Genomic DNA, 20,208 nt, shown 5'->3' with positions numbered 1-20,208 from the left:
CCGCCAGAACACTGTATGTAGTAGATGCTACATACAGTTTATACACTGCTCACAGTCAGCACCACTGGTGGTAAAGCAAATAGTTTGGACCAAATTAACTATTTAAAGTCACAAAAACCTGGAGTTAGGCTTTATGTTTACATTATATTATCAGATTGAGAGTTTAGTACAAACTCCTTAAATAAGGGATAAGGAGCTGCTCATCTCACGCTCAGCTGAGTGTGTAGAAACAACTGCAACCCCATGATATTCAGAGATGGTCCCTGGAGGAGAGGGTATTTGAGCATGTTTGCAGTCCCTGTGCTCAGACAGCTATCATGGTTGTAATTTTTCTTAAACTCGATCACACTCGTTATCCATTAAAGCGGAGTTCCACTCGACCTCGACCAAAAAATAAAAGTCAACAGCTACAAAAACTGTAGCTGCTGACTTTTAAAAAACAGCCACTTACCTGTCCCTCGGTCCCGTGGTGTGTCCCCTGCAGCTCGTTTCACCAGCTGTCCTGTATTCCAGGAAGCCGGGATCTTCAGTGTGGGCACCCGGCTGTAATAGCTTGAGGCTTCACAGTCGGGTACCCACTGCGCATGCGCGAGTAGTGCTGCGCTTCCTGAATGGTCCTGTAGTCTTCTGGGACCGGTCACGTGTCCCAAAAGACTACAGAGAGGGAGGGAGGACACCTGTTTCCAATCGCTTAGGCGATCGGACCGGAAGTGGGAGTGGGTATCTGTCAAATTTGGGTACCCGCTTCCCAAAGGTGCCAATCCTTAATGGGGAGCAGTCCTTAAAGTAGAACTTCCCCTTTTGGGTGGAGCTCCACTTTAAATATTTAAAAAGCAACTCCACATTTGTTGAGACAAACAATTCCCTCTGGGTTAACACTGTACATTTGCAAGGATTTTACCAAATTTTGCTGTAGATTACTATCTGTTTCTGCTTTGAAGAAAAAGCTGTTTATGTCAATTTGCAGAGTGAAAGGGAGTGACTTTTTAATTATTAATCAGTTGTTATACGAGCAGTGCTCTAAAGGGTAAAGTTTCCAAATCTTTAGCACTTTAGAAGTGATTAACCCTTTGGGAGTATCTCACCAAAAAGGCATTTCTGTTGCAGAGGATGCCTAAAATCTGACTTGTATCTTGCAGAAGTGCAGACTTCTGGGAAAATCAGTCAGCCAATAACACAAGCAGGAACTGACATTGCTAGGGGCCTTCTGTACACCAACTGTGTACAAAAGGCCTCCACGTTGCCTTATCATATTGAATTTTAAAGAAAAGAACAGTTTTGCAGATTGAAAAGGAAAGGATCATATTTAATAGCAGTCAATATGGCCTGTGTAGCAATTGTATATGCCATTTTATTTTTTTTCATTGCTATTTTTCCCAATGAAACTAGTTACCTTTTAAGGGGACTGATGCGTTCTGTAACTCAGCACTGTTAACAGATTATAAGCTAGTAAGGGTCTTAGGACCATTGCCCTGGTCTTTATGCTTAACCACACTACGTATGGAGTGAGGATTTGCCCACAAAGGTACAAAACACACACACACGCTGCAGCCAACTCTCATTATGCCTGTTTTTTTTTTTTTTTAATAAAAATTGTTAAGTACCACTGTACAGCAACAACTCAGTGACATTTTTGGCTTGCTAGCCTGAATTTAAGGAGATATCTGGAAGGTGCTTCTTATTCTCGCTGACATATTCAGAGTTGCAGGGGAATTGCCTGTGACTCAGGGCAGGAGGGATGGGCGAAAGGTGTGGCTTTGTACAGGCTAAGTACAGTGAGGCTGTCATGCTAGCATAGGCAAGTTTACTCTAAGGAGGAGGGACACAGGCAGGATCAACCAGGTATTATAGCTTACTGGCAGCAGAAAAAAAATATGAACAGCACACAGCAGATTTAATTACCTTAATGAGGCAGTAACAGTTTTATGTTTTTAGGCTTACAACCACTTTAACCCCTTAAGAGACCCACTGCCTTCCCTAAGAGGCAAAAATCCTAACTTACCTAGGGGTGGTCCTAAAACCCAAAGTTCCCTCCATAAACTACACTCCAGGGATGGTTAGGCAGGCACATGCCCCAATCCAGCAAGACCGCACCCTCCCTTTTGGGATACTTCCTAAGGAGTCTTCAGGGACAGGATTGCACCAGATGAGTGCATTGAAGCACCCCGATGCTAACTCACGTTACACCAAGAATGACTGGCAGAGTGCTGAGGCCAGTGTTCAAAGGCCACATTACAAGCCAGCTTCACTTCTTCCTTACAAAGGTGGTCCAGATACAGCCTCCAAGGAAAGCTGTAGAACAAACCCATGCGGCCCTGAAGAATTTTGCTAGAATAAAATGTCTTCAGAAAAAAAACAGTAAAGGTTTTCTTCTCCCAAAAACATCTGTTCTCTTAGGACACTGGCAAAAAAGTGAGGCATGCTGAAAGTGGGAGGGGTTATACTGGGCTATCATTACAGCTTTGTTTGCCAGATGTTTTAATCTCCTAAAGGCAGTAGCACAGCCCACTGTAACTGAATACCAATGTTAATTTTGACATTAAATTTTGTTTTAGTCTTTTGACCAAAATGCCCTTTTAGTTATATTTTAGGCATCTGAATTATTTAATTCGTCTTTTAGCTGACTAAAATCTGCAGTACATAGTGTCACTTTAAGCATTGCTCTAGAATTTCTAAACTCATTATATACTCCTGGAGTAAAAAAAATACTGAAAGTGTTACTAAACCCATGACCCTACATTCTTTGTGTCTGGTCTCCCGCAGTACATAAAAGTAATTATTTTAGTAAATATAAACTACTAAATACCTTTTCTCATCAGCAGCAGGAGCAGTGTTTATTCTCCCCTGACTGTCCTTTGAGGCTGCATGGTCCCTGACCCTCTGGACAGTGCTGACTGGCCCTGGGCCGATCACATGCACCCCTCCCCCCCCCCAAAAAAAAAAACAACCTCTCTAACAATACATACCAAACTGTGCATTTCTCTTAGGGCTCTGTACTATCAGCAGATGGATTGGGGACTGTGTAAGAAGGGGCGGATCAGAGAAGACAGGATCGAACAGCCTGTTTACACAATGCAGAGGATTAACCCCTTAGGTTCCACAGCTAGTATAAAAAGTAGGCTTTACTGCATATACAAGCTGATTTTACTGTTGTGGATTTAGTAACAATTTAATTGTGTATCCCTTAATACCTTTAACCCAGCTAACAAGCAGAGGCAAAAAAAAAAGCAGCCGGTCTGACCTCTCCACATTTAGATGCATTAAATTTTTTTTCTTCAAGATTTCAAAAAAGTCCCTACCCAGACAGAAGACTGGCAACCTAATAGCAAGGGTGCAGCACGCTTGCAGCCACCTGGCATCTTGTTGCCAGGCTGTATGAGTTCGTGGATAGTGGCAAGACAGACACAGCTTGTTTCTAAACCATCAAAACCAGGAGCATATACTACTGGCCTAAGTCAGGATCAACATCAAGGCGGTGTAGAATAACACGTTTCTACTGCTCATTTTCAGAACCAGTTCACACCAGGAAATGCAGAGGAACATGCTGCGTTAGACCCTTTAGTTTGTATGGGATGAATCGCACAAAAAAGCTTGTGCAACAAGCACTTTGTCCATTACTTGGAGCTGTTTTGATGGGTTTGTGAGCTTTGTGAGACCCCCCCCCCCCCACACAATAAAAGGATACTGTTAGTTCCTTTTATTGAGGAACTAACAGTATCATTTATAGGTCTTATGATGCAGGCAAAACATATACATTGATTGGGTGAAAAGTCCACTGGGTTTCTGCGTGTTCTTCCATCCGTGTTGATATCTTCCAATCATTGTCCCCAAAACAAACCATTCCCTTTTATGGGGGTTGTTTACGTTAAAGTCACCTAGGGTGAGACTCCAGCTGAAGGCGCCATCTTAATTATCATCATTGTTCTGTCAACTTATATCTGATTGTTTTCTTAAGAGAGTAAGGAATTTAAAGAGCAGAAAGTAGCAAGACTATAAAATTGTCATTTTACTGATCATCTAATAAAATGTGGACTGTCTATCACAATCCACTACACTATTACATTTTGTGATTGGACTCACCACCATTGTCACCTTATCATTTGGCTTATACTATATTGATGCATCACTCATAGATGCAGTCATCACTTCACTACTTTTGCACCAATAATAGCACTCACCTATAACTTATGTTTACCTATTATTAACATTATATATTTCATGTTCTTCAGCGCTGCATATTTATTTTATCAATTGACACTTCACATAAATGTAAAATGTAGAAAATTACTTTGAACCCCCAAAACATTATATACTTTTAGGCAGAGGAACTATAGAATAAAATGGTGGGTGTTTTTTGTCACACAATATTTGCTCAGTGGTTTTTCAACTGCAATTTTTTTGGAAAAAAAACAAACTAATTTTAATGCACAAAACCACAATTACCCAATTGTTTGGTTAAATATAAAAGATGTTATGCCAAGTAAATAGATACCCAACATGTCACTTTACAATTGCACATGCTCATGGAATGAGCATAAAAATCTCCCTAAGTGACTCTTTAAAAGCCTTTACAGGATACTAGTTTAGCGTTACACAGGAGGTCTGATACTAGTATTGCTCTCGCTAGAACATTTGCGGCGATACCACACGTGTGGTGTGAACACTTAACATATACATGCACAAGCTACGTATGCAATTACCTTTGCACACAATCAAGTGGCACGGGATCGCTTTCATTGTTTTGGTTTTTAAATAGTTATTGCCATCTCAAAGGATTGATAACATTTCCTTACCGCTGTCTGTAAAAGCGATCCAGAGGCTAATTAGCTGGTTGGATTGCTTTCAGTTTGTTCAACATCGCCAGCTGAAAAGATAGATTCTTAGTTATGGCCCCGGCCTAACCACTGCAACTCAAGGACACACAGGGATGTCCTTGAACGGCAAGTAGTTAAAACAGTACTTTTGTACTGGTGCAGACTACTTTAGGGGAAGTCATTAACAGACACCCGCTGCAGATCGCAGCTGCAGTTAGTTTTAAACACTGTGGAAAACACGCATGGAATGTGGGTTTCTAGCACCGGGTTCTAAGAGAACAATCCAGGAAAGGAAATTACATTAGGTAAGAGTTACTCCAACTATTCATATTTATGCTGTGTCTGTGTTACCATGTACAGTACTTGTATTAAATTTGATTATTGAACCCAATGTAAAATCCTTTTTATTTAGAGTTCACAGCCAAACTTCATCACATATGGTTTTGATGCTGCCACCTTCAGGAGCAAGGTGCGAGCTGCAGCTTAAAAATTAAAAGCACATTTACATGGTGGTGCTCTAGTGGTGGCCATACCTCCTACTGCAATGCAGGATTCAGTTAGTAGCCAGCAATATCAGGACAATAACGCAAAGATAGCCAATTCACATCACACACTTTCCTGGAGAAAGCTTAGGAGTAACCAGCTAGAACTGGTGACATCACATATTAAATAAACACTTGCAAACCCACCATGGATCATCGATGAACAGGCTAAATCTTTATTAAAGCACAATCATGTCACATGCAGTGTTTTGGAGCCACGCGGGGCCCATTGGTCAGAAATGGGGGTTCTGCATGGCTCCAAAATACTGCACTATGTCCTCTGTGATCCGTCTTCAATAAAGGTTTCGGACATTTGATGAACTGTGGTGTACTGGTGAATATGGGCATTTGATCTTCAATGAGCTCAAAAGGATTTTACGGTAACTACAAAACAGTGTTCTCTATCGTTCACTGTAGGACACAGCAAAACTTCATAACGAATTGGACGTCCCAAAGCAGTGCCCCTCCCCCCCAAAAAAAAAGCCACAGAGAACCAACCTCAGACAGAACTCAAACTGTCGCCTGCAAGATTTGCCAGTCAAAGCTAGCACCCACATAAACCTTATAAAACTTCGTAAAAAAAAAGGTGTGAACGGACGACCAGGAAGCTGCCTTGCAAACCTGAACAACAAAAACACAGAATGATAAAAAGCCCAAGATGCGCTCAGCACCCTGCTAGAATGCAGAGTAACTAATAGCGTGTCTAGTGCTATGAAGGAGTGATGGTCTGGATAACCTTTCTACAAATCCACCAGGACATGGTGGAAGACAAAGCAGCTTGACCTTAATCCAGGGCTCGCCAAACTTTTTAAACAAAGGGCCAGTTTAGTCTTTCAGGCTTTAGGGGGGCAGACTGTGGCCAGTGTGAGTAGAAAATGTCTCGGGTACAGAGGGAGTAAACACTGCCCCATCATTGGTCTTAGCAGGAGGATTAGTGCCCCATTAATGGTGTCAGTAGGAATGGTGCCTTGCCATTGGCATCAGCTGGAGAGTGTCCCAAAGGCTGGAGAGGTGCAAGCAAAAAGGAACAGTTTGGAGACTACTGCCTTAAAGCCATCCACTGGAATATAAAAAAAAAAAAAAAAAATGAAACACTTGAACTGAATCCTGTATTGCAGATAGGGGTTTGACCACCATTAGAGGGCCATCCTTTAGGCATGATTTTAGTTTTTAAGTTGCTCTTGAAGGATGCAGCATCAAACCCATCCGAAATGACTCATGTCCTTCAATGAACACTAGAGACAGTATCCTGTTCTTTTTACACCATTTCCTTGTGTAAAATACTTGGTGGTCCTGCCAGTCCCCCCAGCTTTCTATTTCAAACTGATCATGCCAGCCAGGAAAGTACATCTATCCCAGAATGGTCAGTTTGCATCTTTGCATTCTATATGGGAGCACAGACTGACTGCCATTTAATGCAATAGTTAGACTTTAGCTGATACACCCCTCTTCACTGGGAAGATCATGTACTTCTGTTACACACCCCACATCATTGTGCATTTGTCTCTATTTTACACTAAATCGTACTCGGTTCAAGCTGCTGCTGACGCCATCACGCACCCCTTACACTCCCCACAAGTATTCTCCACACCTATCTTCCTAAGGCCTTTAAGAGCATGCTTAGAACCTTATAAAAAATAAAAATGTTTTTATACACAAAAACACACACTTTGTAATATATTATTATTACACACACACACACCTTTATTAGGTACACTGGTTCAATTACTTGGCAACTGCTAATCAGCCAATGACAACATGGCAGCAACTCAATATATTTTGGCATATAGATTTGGCGAAGACGACTTGAAGTTCAAACATCAGAATGGGGAAGAAAGGGGATTTAAGTGACTTTGAACGTGGCATGGTTGTTGGTGCCAGGCAGGCTAGTCCAAGTATCTAAAAAAAACTGCTGATCTACTGGGATTTTCACACACAACCTTCTCTAAGGAAATAGAATCAGATCAGGCAACAATTTTCCAATATTCTATTGTCCAAATTTGGTGAGTGTGTGAATTATAGCCTCCATTTCCTGTTCTTAGCCGACAGGAGTGGCACCCAGTGTGGTCTTCTGCTGCTGAAGCCCATCTGTTTCAAGGTTCAACGTGCTGTGCCTTCAGGGATTGCATACATGCATACTTTGGTTGTAACAAGATCAGTTAATGTTGCCTATCATTCTCCTCTGACCTCAAACAAGCATGTTTGTCCACACAAATGCCGCTCACTTGATAATTACTAAATAATTCGGACCATTCATTGTAAACCCTAGAGATGGTTGTGCGTGAAAATCTCAATAGATCAGCAGTTTTTAAATACTCAGACCAGTACATCTGGCAACAACCATGCCATATTCAAAGTCAATTAAAATCCCTTTTCTTCCCTATTCTGATGCTCCGTTTGAACTTCAATAAGTCATATTCACATCTAAATGCATTTAGTTGCTACCATGTAATTGGCTGATTAGCAATTTGTTACCAAGCAATTGAACAGGTGTACCTGATAAAGTGGCCGGTAAGTGTGTAAGAAAGAAAAAAAATTTTTTTTTAAATTGTACACAATTTGCCTTGGATTTCTTTTTTAAACTGAATGGGCGACTATTGCATTTTCCACACTGTCACAACTATTGCACGCTTTATTTTACTGCCCAGATAAAAACTACCTATAATAGGTAATTATACAAACATAAGCTTATATTACTAACTGCTCATAGCAAAAATCCAATACTTATGAAAATATTTGCCTTAAGAAATTTTGCATGAGCAAATGTTATATTTACAGCCAGGAGTTCAATTCTTGGTACAATAAATATTTAAAGTTTAGTTTTGGTTATGTCTCCATGCAGTTTTCATAGCGCAGTTTTAATGTGATTCTGCATATTGCACATATGACAGCTTATTCACTTTAATGGGCTGCCCTATGCAATTGTCATCCTAAAGAAGCTCCTGCTCCTTTTTGGGCATCAAGATTCACATGATTATTAAAAGCCTATTTTCACGCAATCATGTCACATAACAAAAATAGTGTTACATTTAGGGTGCCACTAAGAATGAATGGTGCCCAAATGCTTGTTTTGCAGCACTTGCCACGCCATTTGGAATTGCGTACATATTGCCTGCGATTCCAAGTCGTGAAGTGTAAATGGGGCCTTACCATGGAAACAAAACCATTTTAAAAAACACATTACTATCATTTCCACAAGGGCGAAAATAGGAAACAAGCATACATGTATATTTTTATTTTAAAAAATACATATAATACAAGTTAGCGTGGGGGGGGGGGGGGGGGGAAGACAAATTTACTGAAATTTCTTGAAGCATTTTCCTTTTTTCAAAAGTCAAAATACTATATGTCAACAACTGAAAGTTAAACTTAAACATGACAGATCATACAGGGATGTTTTAAAGAAGTCACTGTTAAATACTCCTTTTAGAATTCGTAATAGTCCTACATAAGCAGATTAGACTTAGGCTAGTTAAGAAAAAAAGAAAAAAATGTACAATGCACAACACTGCACTGAGCCCACTGTCATTTCAATAAAAAGAAAAATATATATATATATATTACACCAGCAGTCTCTCTATATATTGCTGGACACATTGGATTTGGGGCTTTAACTGAGAACCTTCTTTAATAGTAACCGCACATGCAACAACTGGTCTTGAGACACCACAGGCTCTTCCCAATGCTTGCTTAGAACGCACAAAGACATAGGGGACATTCTTATCCTCACAGAGAAGAGGAAGGTGAAGAATGATCTCAAGTGGTTCTGCATCCGCTGCCATTACAATAAACTCTGCAATCCCTCTGTTTAGTGTTTTTGTGGCTGCAAGATAAAAAGAGCATAAAATAAATCAAATGGCATTTCTAACCAGTTTGTGCAATAAACAAAACATGATAATTTAGCACAGAGAAAATCACCCCTCCAGTATAGAAAATGGTTGAAGATTTCAATTTTGATCATATTTCAATTAATCAGATTATGAGTCTACATGGTGAAAGATACGATCAATTTATGACCACAACTTCCTACTAGCAATCGAAATCCACTTCCCCGTGTCCAGCATATCTATTGATTGGGTTGTTGACTATTGATCAACAAAACAAAGGAAGTGATCATTTGTTGAAGCGTCTATGGGCAAAATAAATGTATTTAAATATGCTCGACAAACCTAGATATATGCGAAGACTAAACAAAAAAAGGAGGGGCAAACTTGGACTACTTTGTCTGTTGCTTCCACCTCTGTTTCTGCTCAATCCCCAACACACCTCTTCCAGAATGAGCTTGGGCATAGCTTTCATCAGGAGTGCTGAAAGCAATAACAGATGTCTAACAGCTCAGCCCTACAAATTACACTGGCAAAGCAGCTCTCCCCATTTAATCCTTTGATAATTTTTCACTAACGCCTCCTTTCTTCTGCAAATGGTAATAGGAGCCTCCATGTGTAAAGTTCATCATGCTTTGAACCAGTTTTTAGTGCTTTTGGGGTACACTGCAGATTAAATTGTGAACTTCTGAGTTGCATGTTACCTGGGTCTCCACACCAATTAAAGTAGAACCACACTCTCAATTAAACTATTTTTTAATACTTATGCTGCTTGTATTAGTAAATAGAAATAAAAGGCATGTTATCTTGTTTTAAGAACTGATGTAAAAAAAAAAAAAAAAAAAAAAGATATATTCCAAGAAATTTTCCTTTCATCTAGAGGAAAGGTTTTTTACAGCTAAGCACACCCTCCTGCCTGCATGCATGAGCTAAGGGCAGCTGGATTACAGGAAGTAAATGCAACATGAATCATCTTCCCTTACTCAAGATGGCCACAGCTAGAAGTGCTTACGGGGGTAACAGAGGTGCATTTAAAGTCTGAATAAACATAAATGTCTGAAAAAAAAAAACTGCATTTTTTGTACATTGTGTGTGCATGAGGCCTAAATCTTCAGGGAAAATGGTTTTAGCTTTTGATACACTTTAACCACTTGTCCTCCAAAAGATTTACCCACCTTAATGACCAGGCCATTTTTTTTTTTTTTTATACGGCACTGTTACTTTAACTGACAATTGCGTGGGCATACAACGCTGTACATAAATGAAATTTAGGTCATTTTTCCCCACAAAGCTCTTTTGGTATTTGATAACCTCTGCGTTTATTTTTTGCGCTATAAAAAAAAAAAAAAAAAAAAAAGCACTGACTGTACTAATGGCACTGGGCAAGCAGGGGTTAACATCTGAGGTTATCAAAGGGTTAACAGTGTACTGTTTTGTACATTGTTATACAATGGGATGCACGGCATTCTATCCCGTTGCAGAGACACAGAAAGCGGCATGTCTCTGCTGACAGGAGCAAGATCTGTGTGTAAACTTCACCAATCAGAGTCTTGACCATGAATCACTGGCCAGGACCCAGTGATTGACATTTTCGGGAGTCAATGTAAATCTGCTATATGTCCAGTCCTTAACTGCTTCTGACATACATACGCACTTTTTTTTTTTTTTTTAATTTCTGGGTAGGGGGTGCCGCCATTAGCGGCTACAGCTGTTGGTCACTCGGTCCCAGCCGGTGATCGCAGAGGAACACTGACAGGGGAGAGGTCTGTATGTAATCAATACAGATCTCTCCCGTCAGCTCCAGCACACTGCTTTGTATTGCTCTGCATTGTATTGCTCAGTATTGCAGAGCAATACAAAGCAGCTTGCTTACACATGAAAACAGTAACCTTTTGATCGCCCCAGATGTTAACACCTTCCTGCCCAGGGTCATTAGTACAGTGCTTTGTATTAGCACTGATCACTGCATCAGTGTCACTGAGGATGTCAGTGACATTTACTCAGTTCTCCCCAGTGTCAGAATGCCCGCTGCAGTCCTGATATAAGTCGCTGATCACCGCCATTACTAGTATAAAACAGACAAAAACATATCCAGTATATATACCGCCATTTGTAGACGCTATAACTTTTACGTAAACCAATTCATTTACACGTACTGGGGATTTTTATTTTTGCAAAGACATGTAGCAGAATACATTCTGGCCTAAATTTATCACAAAATTAGATTTTTTAAATGTTACTGGATGTTTTATAGCAAAAAGTCTAAATGTTGGGTTTTTTTTTTTCAAAATTGTTGGCGTTTTGTTTATAGCGCAAAAAATAATGGAGCAGATCAAATATCACAGAAAGAGAGCTCCGTTTGTTTTTTTTTTGGGGGGGGGGGGTGCATCATTGCATGACCACACAATTGTCAGTTAAAGTAACGCAGCACTGTATTGCAAAAAAAGCCCTGGTCAGGAAAGGGGGCAAATCCTCGAGGGCAAGTGGTTAACTGGTTAAAGTAGAAGTTCGGGATTGGAAACAAATACACACATACCAATCTAAATGGCTGCAGCACTGATCTGATGCTACCACTGTCCCCTGCCACCTTTAAAACACGACCTCTGATGACTCCACACTCTGAGGGTTCACTGAGCAGACAGTAACAGGCTGTCTGCTCTGCCCCTCCAGCACTCCCTGGAACGCTGGGCTGTGGAGGGGATGGTAGCGGCTGGCTCAGGCTCTGAGCAGTGCACTACTATTGTGGAACTATTACGGTCAGAACGCTTGCAGAGTGGACTGGCTCTGCGATGTCAGCTGACAGTGAACTTTAGCCCACTGTTGGCTGAATCTTTGAGTGCAGAAATAAGTACACTCCTGTGACCCAGAAGAAGAGTATGACCTAAATGCTTGGCTAGGCTTCTTTAACCGCCTCCCACCATATGGAAAATGACCAGCAGGTGGCAATTCACTCCTTCTGGGAGGATATCATGACATCCTCCCACTAACTGCCCATGTGCGCTGTGTTCCTGGGACACAGCGGATCACCTATACATGTAAATAGCTGATGACATTGGCTCTGTCATGTGATCAGCTGTGTCCAAATCATATGTAAATAGGAAATGCTGGTTATGAGCAGTCCTCTCCTCACGCTGACAGCTCGTGAGAATTGAGCCAGTAATCGGCATTCCTAAGAGGGGACATATATACTGATCATCAGGACAGCCCCATCAGTGCCACTTGTAAGTGCCCATCAAAGCCACATACCAGTGCCCATCAGAGCTGCCTGTCAGTGCCACCTAGCAGTGCGATATATGAGTGCTGCCTTGCAGTGCCACTTCATTAGGGCACATCAGTGGAGAGAAATTACTATGTTACACAAAATTTTAACAAATTCAGTCTTTTATAGTTTGTTTAGCAGAAAAAAAAAATACAAAAAATTAGTTTGGGTACAGTGTTGCATGACTGCGCAATTGTCAAAGTGTGACAGCACTGAAAGGTGAAAATTGGCCTGGACAGGAAGGGGGTAAACCTTCCTGGTTTGTCATGCTCATTAGTGACTAAACACTGGTACAACATTGTAAAGCCCATTCCCAGTTTTCTACGGGCAATAAAACTGGGGGGGCCCTTCTTATGTAGCAGACAATTCTTTCCCAGCACTGAGTAAACATTGTAAGTATCTACATGGATGCCGTATAAAGGCAGTGTGTACCTTCATTGGCCCCTTTACGAAGCTGCTTGTAATTGGAACCCTGCTGTACCAGATCTAGAAGAGTCTTTGTAAGCTGAGCATCGGCCAATGGGTAGGCTTTGGGGTTCACTTCTGGTTCAGTCTGTAAAACAACATAGAACAGAGTGACACACAGATCATACAATGCATTGAGAAGGGTCAGTCACAAGAGAGATAACAGGAGCACAGCGTGCCTGCAGGAGGCTGCAATAACAGCACGTGCGGATACATCTTCATAACACGGCACATTCCCGCCCCCACCATATACAACGCCACACCGACCACGTACAGGTTACCCCAACACCACCATACCATTTTACACCCGGTTAGGAAGTCGCCTGGTCCCCTCTGCTCGGAAGCTTCACGGAGGAAAATCGAATGAACCTCTATACAGCGATGCAACACCAACGTGTTCTCAACTTCCGGCGCCCAAAGAGCGGAAAAGGCGGAGCTTATGGAAACTCATTTCCCATGAGTCTAAGCGAGAACTGAGTCGCTCTTCCTGCCAGGGTTTGCCCGCTAGGCGGCGCTGTGACACAGAACATTGTATTAGCTCTGTATAACAATCGCTTCCGCTGTCATTGAAAAGCGTTTATAGGCAGCGTGCTGTTCACGTGCAAGCATGCCTCGTGTAATCCTTCCACAATGAAGTGCAGCTGTAAATATATTTTTGTAAGCTGCGCCACACTTCCGCTGTTCTGTCCTAGGCTGCTCCGGGAATACTGTCTTCCTTATAGGTTTGGCGGCAGTTCAGGGTACATGTGTATGCTGTGCGGATGTCATCAGGGGGCAAAAAACCCCGAGAAAGCAGAAAGAGATAGACTGGTGCCTATGATGGAAGGAATGTAGTGGAGCAGCAGATTAGGACAGGATTGTGCTGGAGAGAACCCAGAGTACAAGTCAAAGGAGAGCAGTTTGGGTGTACCCAGGGATGGACTGACCATTTGGAAACTCGAGCACTGCCCGAGGTCATTAGGGGGCTCCATGAGATGCTCCTGGTACCTTTTTCATAGGCTTTTTTGAGTTTGGGCAAGGACACAGGGGCCCCATGATCCCCTATTGCCCGGGGGCCCCATTAGTTTTTAGTCCACCCCTGGGTGTACCTGAACAGGCCTTGGCTCAGGCTCGGGTATTCCCAGTGCAGAGGGACATGCAGCCAGGAGGAGAGAGCAGAGTTCAGGGCTTCTTATGGTTCACCATTCCTTCATTGTGCACAGTGGATGGTAGATGTATCCTCTATTGCATAGATTTGGGACAAAGTCCCTCTTTCCTCCTCATTTTGGCCTGATCTATATAGTTTTATATAAAATGAACTTTTGTCACTCAAAAAGTGTTTCTCAGTGCTAAACCTTTATTCCAGTTTGTGAATTGCAGTATTTGTAATTTTCAAAAGCATGTATAAAGGAATAGTAGTGGTAAAAAAAAAAGCACGTGTGGCTTTAACTAATCTTTTTTTGTATAATTCTTCTTTAACCACTTGCTAACCACGCTATAGCTGAATAGCAGCTATAGCGCGGTCGTCCAGTTTGGGAGGGCGTCGTATGACATCTTCCCAGAATGTGCCTTTCCACTTGCCTCAGTGGTATGCACCCGACGATCGCTGTGTCCTATGGACACAACTGATCATGTGATGAGGTACAAGGCCAATCACAGCGACTTTTTACCGTGTGAACAGCTGTGTCCAATGACACAGCAGATCATGGAGTACATACAGTTGCCGATTATCGGCAGCACTTTCCTCATACTGTCACAGCGTGAGAAAAGTACTGTCGATAACCAGCAGCTGTCAGAGCAGATCAGCACTGATGATCCATGCCCAGCAGTGCCATCAGTCAGTACTATCAGTCAGTGTCGCCTATCAGTGACCAACATTGCAGCATCATCAGTGCTGCCTCATCAACGCACATCAGTGAAGAAGAATTGCCTGTTTACAAAATTTTATAGTAGAAATTTTTTGCTTTTTTTTGTTTATAGTGCAAAAAATAAAACCCCCAGTGGCGATTAAATACTACCAAAGGAAAGCTCTGTGTGAAATAAATGATAAAAATGTCATATGAATGCAGTGTTGCATGACCGCACAATTGTCATTTAATGTGCGACAGTGCTGAAAGCTGAAAATTGGCCTCAGTGGTTAAGGGGGGGCATGTCCTATGTGCACATAATATATCTAACAGGTATGCCTGGTTCCCATCTCAAAAAGTTGGGAGGTATACCATTGCCATCAAGATGAACAGTGATGGGAAACCCAACATTTTAGAGCAGGGGTCTCCAAACTTTCAAAACTATGGGCCAGTTTAGTGTTCTTCAAACTTCAGAGCCAGACTATGGCTAGTGGGAGTAAAAAAAAATGCCTTGGTATTAACTTTAAAAAAACACACCACGACTCTTAGCTGGGAATAAACAATGCCATAGGCTTGAGGTTCAGTGGGATTAACCTCCTCGGCGGTATGATTCTTTCCGATTTTTTGTGCTGAAAGCGGTACCATTTTTTTGCATGGAAATATGTAGTTTTTTATTGTAGGCTGTAATTTTTAGGAATAACTCACTGAAATCTGTACGAACAAGAGTCTAGTAAACATTCCGGATATGATAAAACTTGAAACACGAAATCATAAATTATAATTTATTAAATAATCATAAAAAATAATAATATAATAATAAATTTAATTAAATAATATAATCAAACCAAAAACACTGAAATTTGAAATACAGAGGCAAATTCACACATCGCTGAGCAAAGTCGCAAAATCGTTTTCAGTGTCTGATGACGGATTTCCCCACGAATCATCACTCAATTCTGCAAGTGGTTCTGATTTACTATCGTTGTTCTCTAGCTGGTCTAAAACCGCTTTTGACGTAAAGGGATGCTTTTTGGACGCCATGGACTTCTCTAAGTTTCCAGGCAGAAAGAACAGTCAAAATGCAGGCAGGGCACAGGACAAAGCAGTAGGGACAAAATATATGTGAAATGCATTGAAACAGCAATGACAGCAAAAATGACATTTTTTTAAAATTTCAAATTTGCCGCTGGTTCCGGCGCCCGTACGTCCCGACGTCACTGGGACTGGAACATGGATGCCGGCATCGGCCAGAGGAGATGGCCGGGGATGCTGCAGGGGACACATCGTGGGAGCGAAGGACAAGGTAAGTGCTGCAGGGACTCCCTGAGCAACGCCGCATGGTAAGCCCGAGTGTAGCTCGGGGTTACCGCTGTTGGTACTCAAATTTTACCCCGAGCTACACTCGGGAAAACCGCTAAGGAGGTTAAAGGGGGTAAATCCTCAGGAGGGCAAGTGGTTAACCATTAGCCGCCCGGCCAGTGGCCGTTTGGCGGCTTCAGATGTGTCTCTTCACTCCGGGTGCACGCCATTTGGCGTGCTCCCGCACATGCGCAGTTTGCGCTAATGCAGAGCGGCGCAGCAGTGCGATCTGTCACCGGCCGTGCACCTCGGACACGGCCGATGACAGATCCGAGTACCGGCACCCGTTGCTGGTACCATGTGACCTGCTGTGACCACACACAGCAGGTCACATGACAGTTGTATACAATGGATGGCTTCATTCATGATGCCATCCATTGTATACTAGTGCCTAGCTGTGAATGGTCACAGCTAATCACATGCACATGTCATGTGATTAGCTGTGACCAAATCACAGCTAAGCACAAAAAAAAAAAAAAAGCTGAATGAATCGATTTCATTCAGGTAAATGCTTGCTTATAGCAAAGTAATTCTTTGCTATAAGCAAATTGTGTAAAAAAAAAAAAATACTAATCACTTCCCCAAAGTAGTACAATGTTACTATGGTAACATTGTACTACTTTGGTCATAGTAAAATATGAAAAACAAATCTTAAAAAAAAATAAAAAAAAATGTAATAAAAAATTAAATATAATAAAAAAAAATATATATATTTTTTTTTCATACTGTCACCAGTCAGTGTCCCTGTTAACCGCCATGCCAGTTATATGATGATGCTGTACTGCATTGGTGACAGTATGTAAAAAAACAAATAGTGAAAATAATTTTTTTAATTTTCCGAAAAATTATGACAAAAAAATACAACTTCAAAAAACTCGCCATGCCTCTTATGAAGTACGTCGGACTGTCTACTCTGCAAAAAGGGGTAATTTGGGGGATATCTGTACTGTTCTGACATTCTTGGACCTCAAGAAATTAGATTGGCTGTCAGTACTTCAGGATTGATCAATATTCAGATCTATACCATAGTTTGTGAACTCTATAACCTTCCTACAAACTAAAAAATACATCCTAATTTGGGTTATTTTCACCAAAGACATGTAGCAGAATACATCTCGGCCTAAATTTATGAAGAACAATTATTTATTTGTAAACTTTTATAACAGAAACAAAGAAAAATGTGTTTTTTTTTCAAAATTTTTGGTCTTTTTTTGTTAATTTAGCAAAAAATAAAAACCCCATCGGTGATTAAATACCACCAAAAGAAAGCTCTAGTTGTGTGAAAAAAATGATAAAATTTTAGTTTGGGTACAGTGTTGTATGACCGCGCAATTGTCATTCAAAGTGTGAGAGCGCTGAAACCTGAAAAATGGCCTGGGCAGGAAGGTGTAAAATTGCACGGTATTGAAACGGTTAAAGAAGGCTTTTAGGATTTGTAAGTCCTGACTGGAAATGTACACATCACCTTCCCTTCTGTACTATTTCAGGAACGCCCCCTCTGATACAGTCTAGCCAATCACAGCTGGCTTTCCTGACTGACTCCCACTAAGAAAAGAGCGGGAACAAGTGTGGTGATTCCTGACTGCTGTGTGAACTGAGGGATAGCAACAAAGCCAGCGCCGATGGCAGGGCCACAGCTGTATGAACGGGCCCATTATCGCCATGATGCATACTGGCTTCTCCCAGTATCGGGAGCTGGTGATGCACCTCTCTGTTTGGCATGTGTCATAGAGATGATGGAGGAGGAGATGGTCTCTGTAAGTAGACCTCAAATACTTGTCTCAATATATACAGTATATTACAGCACCACACATGCTGTATGTTTACTGTATGTCATTTTCTTCATGAGTTTGGACATATACTTGTAAATTCACAAAATATTTACTTCACATCATCAGTGCACATACCATATGCAGCATTTCCTGCTGGGTTTTAGTTAGGGTTACCACCTCATCCCTTTAAAACTGAATGCGTATTAACTGCACAGGTTCCAATGCTAATTTAATACAGATAAGGCACTAAGTGATTTTAATTACCACCTTAACTGCTTTCCCGTTGCCCTATAGCCAAAATACTGCTGCAGGGCTGCGTGAAATCACATATATATACGTGATCTTGCATTTCTGAGTGGGGGGCGCGTGCGCCCCTACCCGCGCCGTCATTGGCAGCCTCAGTTTTCGATCACCAGGTTCTGGCTAGTGATTCCCCGCCGGCACCCAGTGATCGCCGAGTATCACTGACGGGGAAAGACCTGTATGTAAACAATACTGATCCCTCCCCTATCAGCTCCTGCACATTGCTTTGTATGGCTCTGCATTTGTTGCAATACGGCTCTGCGTTACTTTAACTGCCAATTGCGCAGTCATGCAACGTTGCACCCAAATTAAATGTATGTCCTTTTTTTCCCACAAATGGAGCTTTGTTTCGGTGGTATTTTATCGCCTCTGTGGTTTTTATTTTTTGCACTAAAAACAAAAAAAGACCGACAATTTTCAGAATAAAACAATATTTTTGACTTTTTGCTATTAAACATGTGCAGTAAAAAAATCTAATTTCGTCATAAATTTAGACCAAATTGTATTCTGCTACATTTGCTAAAAAAATCTTAATTACGTGTAAATTAATTGGTTTACGTGAAAGTTATAGTGTCTACAAATGGCGGTATATATACTGGAATTTTTTTTTCTTTTTTAATACTAGTAATGGTGATCAGCAATTGTAGCGGTACTGCAGTGGGCACTGACACTGTACTAATGACACTGGGCAGGAATTGTTTACATACAGACTTCTCCCCTGTCAGTAATACTAGGTGATCGCTGGGTGCCAGCGGGGAATCACCGTCTGGGACCCGGTGATCGACAGCTGAAGGCGCCAATGGCGGCGCAGGTAGGGCGCCCACGCCCCCTACCCAGAAATGCAAAATCACATATATATAAGGTGATTTTGCATAGCCCTGCCGCCCTGTAGAAGTATTTATGCTATAGGGCAGCAGACAAGCATATAAATCAGCATCAATGCTGACAGCAGAATGTAAACAAAAGAATTGCCGCCATTAAACAAAAAAAAGAAAGTTAAATCCTTACCAGGCCCTTTGGATCTGGTATGGATTTTAAGGAGAACCCATGCCAATTTTTTTTCAAAAAATGGCGTGGGGTCCCCATACTCATTCACATGGGGGAATTCTGGATCTGGGGGTCCCCTTGTTAAAGGGGGCTTCCAGATTACAATAAGCCCCCCGCCCAGGGTTGCTGGGAAGAGGCCCTTGTCCTCATCAGTATGGGGACAAGGTGCTTTGGGAAGGGGGGGGGAGTTCCCCAAAGCATCCCACCCATGTTGAGGGCATGTGACCTGGTATGGTTGTGGAGGTGTTCCTAGCCTGCCGGGCTGCATGCTTAGATAAAGGTCTGGTATAGATTTTGAGGGTAACCCAACGCCATTTTTTTTTTAACATGGCATGGGGTTCCCCTTAAAAGCCATACCAGGCCTGACTGGGGGTAGACCCCTACATTTTTTTTTTTCATTTTTAAATGCTGCCAATATTTTTTTTTTATATTCCGCTGCGATCGCCTCTCTCCCCGTACTCTTCTGGGACACGTGACAGGTCCCAGAAGACTACGGGGCCATTCAGAAAGCACAGCGCTTCTTGCGCATGCACAGTGGGCACCCGACTGTGAAGCTGCAAGCTGTCACAGCCAGGTAACCACACTAAAGAGGCCGGTGCCAGGGAGAGAAGACAGCAGGTGAGGACACTGCTGGACCGAGAAACAGGTAGGACCGAGTAGCAGGTCCTAACACAGCGGCGGCAACAAAGAATACCGGGCCGCTCCATATTCGCTCCATAAGACGCAGACATTTCCCCCCATTTTATGGGGGAGGGAAAAGTGCGTCTTATGGAGAGAAATATACGGTACATTACAGTTACAATACAGTTCAATACAAGGGGATTAAAATGGCACTCCTCCTGACAGTTTACCAACTACAACAGAGAGGCAAGTGATGCAAATGGTAATAACTATGAGGAATGACCTGACGGAGAAAGTTGTAGCGCAGTTTTTAGGTGATGGCAGAGTAGACTTCCCCAAAGACATGAGTTTGCTGGGATTGCCTAAAGGTGGATAG

The 20,208-nt window shown here is 41.9% G+C and overlaps 2 protein-coding genes across 2 annotated transcripts in view; one reads left to right on the top strand and one right to left on the bottom strand.

Moving 5' to 3' along the window:
* Positions 1-8,576: 8,576 nt before the first annotated feature.
* On the bottom strand, positions 8,577-13,513 carry SNU13 (small nuclear ribonucleoprotein 13). The gene is given in 5 exon segments (XM_089687730.1): positions 8,577-9,179; positions 12,872-12,992; positions 13,202-13,263; positions 13,266-13,340; positions 13,504-13,513. Coding segments are annotated over 5 exon segments (531 nt in total). The 3' UTR covers positions 8,577-8,916.
* Positions 13,514-17,711: 4,198 nt separating this feature from the next.
* The window catches only part of MEI1 (meiotic double-stranded break formation protein 1), a 576,193-nt gene continuing 573,696 nt past the window's right edge, over positions 17,712-20,208 (top strand). Inside the window, exon 1 of the mRNA XM_089687729.1 lies at positions 17,712-17,846. Within this exon, the coding sequence (XP_089543855.1) occupies positions 17,712-17,846 (135 nt within the window). The remainder of the gene's footprint in view (positions 17,847-20,208) is intronic.

This window comes from Staurois parvus, unplaced genomic scaffold (genome assembly GCF_062004578.1).
Source record: "Staurois parvus isolate SC_StPar_1 unplaced genomic scaffold, SC_StPar_1.0 ptg000436l, whole genome shotgun sequence".
Lineage (NCBI taxonomy): Eukaryota > Metazoa > Chordata > Amphibia > Anura > Ranidae > Staurois > Staurois parvus.
This window is presented reverse-complemented; position numbering and strand designations above follow the sequence as displayed.